At 34.7% G+C, this 6,963-nt stretch overlaps 1 protein-coding gene across 2 annotated transcripts; it reads right to left on the bottom strand.

The window, feature by feature from the left end:
• Positions 1-663: 663 nt before the first annotated feature.
• On the bottom strand, positions 664-6,959 carry LOC128222486 (DNA repair protein XRCC3-like). 2 transcript variants are annotated; one of them, XM_052931512.1, is made up of 7 exons: positions 6,846-6,959; positions 6,204-6,329; positions 5,695-5,772; positions 4,438-4,560; positions 3,753-3,898; positions 2,674-2,886; positions 664-1,915 (listed from the first exon to the last, which is right to left on the bottom strand). In XM_052931512.1, exons 1-7 carry the CDS (start codon positions 6,901-6,903, stop codon positions 1,670-1,672), a joined length of 990 nt encoding a protein of 329 aa, XP_052787472.1. In that variant the 5' UTR covers positions 6,904-6,959; the 3' UTR covers positions 664-1,669. The 2 variants fall into 2 exon arrangements, with proteins under 2 accessions (XP_052787472.1, XP_052787473.1); XM_052931513.1 differs by lacking the exon at positions 5,695-5,772 and having other exon boundaries at positions 6,846-6,929.
• Positions 6,960-6,963: the final 4 nt, after the last annotated feature.

Here is a 6,963-nt window from a genome sequence, read left to right as displayed (position 1 = left end):
AAAGTTTTAGTCATTAAACTTACTAAATGAAATAAGATATTTAAGCCTGGTACACTAACATAACACCAGATATCGAAGCCAGGAATGGTGAATGATCAGGTTTTTTTTTTAACAGTAGGGGCTTTGTACCAGTATGAGAGATTGGGGGGGGGGGGGGGGGGGGGGTGCGCGTGTGTGTTAGAACCTTTTATAAATAATTTCAAAACCTGTTTATATTCATTTCAAGATACTTCCTGTTTTTAATGCAAATATCCGAGCAAAAAATCATATTTCCAACTGTACAATAGTCTGCAGTTAAAAGCTCTCAATCCGGATTTCGCAATTAATCTTGAACCTAAGAAACCATGAATGGTATTTAATCACATATTTTAAATTTTCATTGCTATTAAATCTCTATAGAGCTTATTTTTGCTTCAACATCATTGCATTGTAAAATATATTGACCTTTATCTTACATTTTATTCTCAAATGTGACAAATCATCTTTATTCACCGAATGATGTCTGAACAAAGTTTATAGATAACAGCAATTAACAGGACTATGTTTATTACATTTTTCTTCTTGCCATACAGCACAAACTAACTGGTGTGTAGAATAACTGACTTTCAAGAACAGAAATGCCATTATTTTTAGCCATAAAAGTAAAAACAGAAACATACATAATCAAATTTATTTCATTTATTATGCCCCCCTTTTAAGGAATGCATCATACATATAAACAGTCCGTAACAAAATAACATCTCTCAAAAATAACATAACAAGGATTATTCTTCATTTACACTAAGCTTTAAAAATAATTTCAACCATTAAAGTGGAACATGTTTTTCTTAAGTCCAACAATTATTATCGAAGAAAGGATCATCCCAAAGCATGACAACCATACATGTTTAAGGCGGGTTGTCAAACTCACTTGATATATTTTTTCCATAAATGTGTAACCATGTTTTGGATGGATTGGAATAACAATTGAGAGCGGACAGTCACCTTGGTCAACTTGTGAAAAGTAAAGGGCCATTACTCTAAAAAATTATTTTTTACTATTAGGGATCAGTTTGGTTATTAAAAGGTCATTACAGATTATGAGATATAATGCTTAAAACATTGTAACTAAAATTGATAAAGAAAAGTGAACACGGTCACTTTGGTCAAATTTTGAATATTACATGGCTAATACTCGAAGCAATCAGGGCGGTTATCAAACTTATGAGAGATATCTTGCCAATAAACTGTACATTATGTCCAAGTTTGGTAAAGATTCAATGAAAAATGGTCAACCTTGGTGAATGCACCTGCTAAGGATAAAACAAAGTTAACTAAAACAAGCCAATGTAGGTAGACCCAAAAATGTGTGGATTATGTTGTGCAAAAGTAAATGTTACAATAAAATTACAATGTAACTTAAATCAGATAACCCAAACATTCCATGATCATTGGTTGACCTGCTTTACTCAAAAAGTCTGTGGGCTTGTTCCTGATACTGTTATTTAGGAGTTAACAAAGCAATGAACAGAATATTAGAATACCTTAGCAATAGGCAAAGGTGTAGCATAAAAATATGTCACAGAAATTGATACGGTATATTACTGAAGGTATTTTTAGCATGATTGTGTCACATTATGTATATACATTGAAAAACTTGTCCATTTAACTCTTGTAAAGTTAAATATTATCATGCAAATCCTTTCATGCCCTCATGGTCAATAACATAAGGCACAGTCAATGGAGGTAAGTGTGGGGCGTAAACTATCTCCATCTCCCTGACAACGGTTTCCAAGGGGCCACGGGCACTATCCTGCTGGATGGTCAGTGAGCGGTCAGTCCGGGTCAGCATGATGCGTATGGTCACCTGGCTTGACCAGGACAGCCCCAGGGAGGGGATCAGCTGACGACCTTCAGGTTTCATGGAACTGGTCACCTAAAGGTTAAAGTATTAAATATTTTCATTAATGAAGAAGAAGCAGAAACACAACAGGGACAAGCCCAGTAAGTAAGTATATCTTAATATAAGTAAAGGAAGGAAAAGCAAACTTTCTGTAATCAAGATATCATTCATCATAAATACTGATTAAAGGTGACTTTTTTTAAAAAAAACAATGCAGATTTATTTGCGCCCACCCGTTGGAAAATCTCTGGTAAAAATCATTAAGAAAGATTCCTATAGTTTCTGTTTGATCAACTAATCCCTAGTCTTTTTGTGTACATGTAGATGTTAAAATCACCGGAAACCAGATTTGATTAAAGTCCTTGGAACATATTTTGCTAATAGAAACATACCTCTTATCATGCATGCAAATAGCACAATAAATTCTGATAATTTATACACATAGGTATTAAGCGAGTCTGTTTTGTGATGGTATTGCAATAGACTTGGTGTTGGCATCTGCTTCAAAAACCAGTCTATTATCATGAAACAAAATACACATGTTACCAATGACAACATGCACATGTGTATCCAAAACTTCTTAAGGAGTTATGCCACATGACTGAGAAAAACATAAAAGAAATAGCAAGAGTCGTCATCAGCTTGCAAAGATCTTGATATGAGTTCACATTTTAAGGGGTACCAGCAGGACTGTCCTATAAATTTAGGTGCTGGTAGTTACAACAATTTTACAGTCAACCCTCAATTTAATTTCAAAATTTTCATATGTATGTGTCAGCTATATCTCCTACCTGGTTAATACAGACAACAGGAATGTTGTATTCATGACTGTGAGTGTAAAGCAGGGTACCAAGAGCCCCGATGTGCTGGGCCCGCTTGTACATCTCGTGTCCCTCATAGTCACTACGGAAATGGGCCGCTACAGAGTCAACCACAATCAACTTGACGGCCCCAGATTTCAGCAACACTGGAGCTTTGTGGGTTATACAGTGCATCAAGCCATCCTGAAGTATAAATAATGTAATTAAACACTGGAGCTTTGTGGGTTAAGCAGTGTATCAAGCTATCCTTAAGTATAAACAATGTAATTAAACACTGGAGCTTTGTGGGTTATACAGTGCATCAAGCTATCCTGAAGTCTAAACAATGTAATTAAACACTGGAGTTTTGTGGGTTAAACATTGCATCAAGCTATCCTGAAGTATAAACAATGTAATTAAACACTGGAGCTTTGTGGGTTAAACATTGCATCAAGCTATCTTGAAGTATAAACAATGTAATTAAACACTGGAGCTTTGTGGGTTAAGCAGTGCATCAAGCTATCCTGAAGTATAAACAATATAATAATACACTGGAGCTTTGTGGGTTAAACATTGCATCAAGCTATCCTGAATTATTATAAACAATGTAATTAAACACTGGAGTTTTGCGGGTTAAACAGTGCATCAAGCTATCCTGAAGTAAAATGAAATAAAACACTGGAGCTTTGTGGGTTGAAATACAATTTCTGTGCCAGAATAAGACATGTTTTGTTGCAATTAAAAGGTGTCAGAGTGCTAGCCCAGATTTAAGAGATGTTAGCACAGTCTATCCAAATGGATCTTGGAGAAATCCTGAATATAAATAAAACTTGTCAAAGACTGTAGACCAAAATTATAGTAGTACTACAATGTATAATTATGGTCTATAACGATTGAACAGTAATAGTTATATATTTAAAATTTGTCCCAGGTCCATTTTGGTCGACTGCACAAATAAATTAACATTTACATGACTTTTGAATGAAAAATTTAAATATCTGAACTATATGTTCTTTTTGAAATTACATCAAACATACCAACATACTAAAATATTTCAAAGAGCAACATACAAAGTCTGGCACATGCTCTATGAAGATCTTGTCCCCTAGGTTACCATGGGTACACAGCTTCTTCCCATGCCGGCTTGTGAAGTTTTCAATCATCTGATACAGCCTCTTGCTTGGAAAGGCATCCTCGGTGCAGATGTACAGTGTACCTGGAGAAGATGATATGATTTATCATAACTTTGAAATACATATGAAAAATATTTCTAAGATAAGATCTCAATTAAGGCTTTATATTTCCACATATACATTTGTTACCTTGGGTCAGGGGCTGCTTCTGGTGGAACTTACAGAAAATTGTACAAATATTTTGAGAATAAAAATAAACTTTTAATGATTGCATGCTTTAAACTTATTTTCACCATTCTATCAAGACATAGTGTAGATAATGATTATAGTAAAACTGTAAAAAAAAAATTCAAGCCAGTAGGAAATGTCTAACTTTCAAAGATTTATTTTTCTTCAGGCTATTGCATATTTTCTTAAACTCCCCAAGCACAGCACTATGTCAGCGAGTCTTACATAAATTAACAGACCTGCATTTAAGCCCCTGTAAAATGGAGCCAGTTGCACAGCAAGTGAGAGCTGCAGAGCAAATTGGGTATTCCCACTAGCGCTTCCTTGAGATATCTCTGTAATACCCAGGCACAGGAGACCACCTTACCAGAGGGATATATGTACATGTACAAACCTGCATCAAGGCCCCCATAACGTGGAGCCAGTTGTGCTGTGAGTGAGAGCTGCAGAGCAAACTGGGTCTTCCCACTAGAGCTTTCTCCAGATATCTCTGTAATACCCCTGCACAGGAGACCACCTGAGAAGTATCAAGGATTAAAAGTTAATTTATTTAAAATATCAAAAACGCAGCTTATTGCTAGCAATATGATAGTCCACTATGTTTACTCTTGCCATAGTGAAAATAATGCTGTTCCAAATTTCCTTTCCATTTTTTTTCCGGATTACCTTTTGCCCCTCTATCCACATACCAAGTTGAATTCACCTAGCTCATAATTTTAGAGTTATGGAAACATCCAGTTTTTCTGGACAAACACAGAGGGATGGATGGAGGGTAAACCTATTTTGAAACTGGTAGGGGATGACATATATCAAACTTTATTAAGATGGAATTCATCCTGACTTAAGCAAACTAACATGTACAGTATAAGTCCAAATATTTCTTGCATGCCAGAACCACTGGTAGAAGTAAATTTGCCTCAGTATGGTAAAACAGCCAATTGATTTATGACTGAATGATGAAGATCGAACATGTCATTCAAAAAGCAAAAGCAGCTTAAGCAAATGCCTTGTTTATTTTAGTCTAACAACAGGTTTAACTGTACAATCATCAAAGCAAGAATTAAGGTCCTGCTACACAATAAAGGTTTTGCATGACAACAACAATCTCGAGGACACAAAAACAGACAAGCTAAAAACCCTTAAAGGGACTGTACACCAGATTGGCACAAAAAGTCTTTTTCTGTAACGAATCTCAGGACAATTATTTAATAAAATGATTTACTCTTTGATGTCATAAATGTAAAAAACAACCAAAATGTAAAAAAAAAAATTGAGTCGGAGACCGGGTTCGAACCGGTGTCGCCAAAATTGCAGGCCAGTGTCGTGTCCACTGTGCTACGAAGGCTTACCCTATTCAGTTGGAATAATTAAGCTATATACCTAACTTGGTATTATCACGTGATAACATCGACTAGCCAATCATTCATAAAGAATGAACTCTACTAGGTAGACATACCTAGTAATCTTTTTTAATGGAAAAATATGAAAAAAACAGCGAAAAATAAATTAATTGTAAACTATGTGGTACATCAGTTAAAAAGATTCTATGCATTGTACACATCGATACCAAGTTTATGTCAGTTTTCAACAATTTTCTTTTTTTCCCACTATTTCATCATACAGAGTACAGCCCCTTTAAGTAGAAAATAACCTCTCAATGCTTGATCAAGCACACCACATCCAGTTGTAAGTCTTTGATTTTCCCTTGGAGAATTGCGTAATTCTAGAGCTGAAAGAAAGGGAAAAAAGTTACAGTTGCAAAACATGACATGACGATGATGTACTTTTACATGTAGATAAAAGATCATGCAAAAGTTTCAGAAGAGTCTGAAAGCATGTGGAATTACACATTGAACTTGTAGGCATGAAATAATTTGATGTCTTTTTACAACAATAAACACAATTATTTTTACATTATCTCATATTCGTATCCGTTCACTGGTCAATGTTTCACTGTTTTTAAAGGGCCATGCTTTTACTTACAAGTCAGCTGATAAAACAGATTGTTTTCTGATCGTGCTCTTTTTGTCATATATCGTATATCATCATGTACATGTATTTGAGACAATTGATGTTTTGGTGAATTAACTTTTAATTTCATAACAGAAAGTAATACCATGTAAAGTGTAAACAAATACTTTATAAAAACACTTTCTTTACCTGTTACAGGTTTCAAAACACTCAGTTTTTTAGCAGCTGCAATCTTAATTGTTTGAATATCTTCTGCCCCAAGATTACCAACCGGTTCAGTTAAATACAGGATGGACTTTAAAGTTGTTAATCGACCTGCAAATACAATATAAAAGCCAAAACTGACTAAGAATTGCATGAATTTCACTGTAGTCCAAAACAAATGCAGTCACAATGTGATTGTTTACATTTCAATATGATCGTGTATGTATAAGAAAGCAACCTACATTTTAAGCCAATGAAATTGCAGATAGGAAATCATTAAGTACTAAGTTTAATCATTGAGAGTTTCAACTTTTGCGTGTATTTAAAGGTCCGCCTACTGCCACTCATCCTATACACACTAACTGCATCATACTTATGTTGACAATGTGTCAGCCAATGAGGTAGTATTCTAAGGCAATTAAATGACCTGAAGCTTCGCTAACTCCGCCCATTCTCAATCATTAAAATGTTACTTCATGTCGTCTAACTATCACTTAGAAGGTATAGAGGCACAATAACCACTTTAGGCACACAACTAAGATTAAAACACGAAGTTAAACTTTAAACAATTTAAGTTATTGTTATTTAAATCATATAATCGATAAGGTGGTAGAAAATGGTACAAACTTCGTTTTAATGCATTCTTTAATCTTTGTTGTACATCTAAATCGTCAATTTCTGACATATTTCAATAATTTGATGTAACTTTATTTCCCGCCATGTGTCAAATATAAGATTTTTATCG

The sequence above is a fragment of the Mya arenaria genome, chromosome 16 (assembly GCF_026914265.1).
Source record: "Mya arenaria isolate MELC-2E11 chromosome 16, ASM2691426v1".
In the NCBI taxonomy this organism is placed as follows: domain Eukaryota; kingdom Metazoa; phylum Mollusca; class Bivalvia; order Myida; family Myidae; genus Mya; species Mya arenaria.
Note: the sequence above shows the minus strand (reverse complement) of the source record. Positions and strands in the feature narration are given on the sequence as shown.

What these genes read in the sequence shown, in the direction of transcription:
- LOC128222486 (XM_052931512.1), bottom strand. Translation starts at nt 6,903, where the DNA reads ATGTCAGAAATTGACGATTTAGATGTACAACAAAGATTAAAGAATGCA. An exon ending in GCTTGATCAAGCATTGAGAG is followed by an intron (nt 4,561 to 5,694) that starts GTTATTTTCTAC and finishes GATACTTCTCAG; the next exon opens with GTGGTCTCCTGTGCAGGGGT. An exon ending in TAGAGCATGTGCCAGACTTT is followed by an intron (nt 2,887 to 3,752) that starts GTATGTTGCTCT and finishes TTTATACTTCAG; the next exon opens with GATGGCTTGATGCACTGTAT.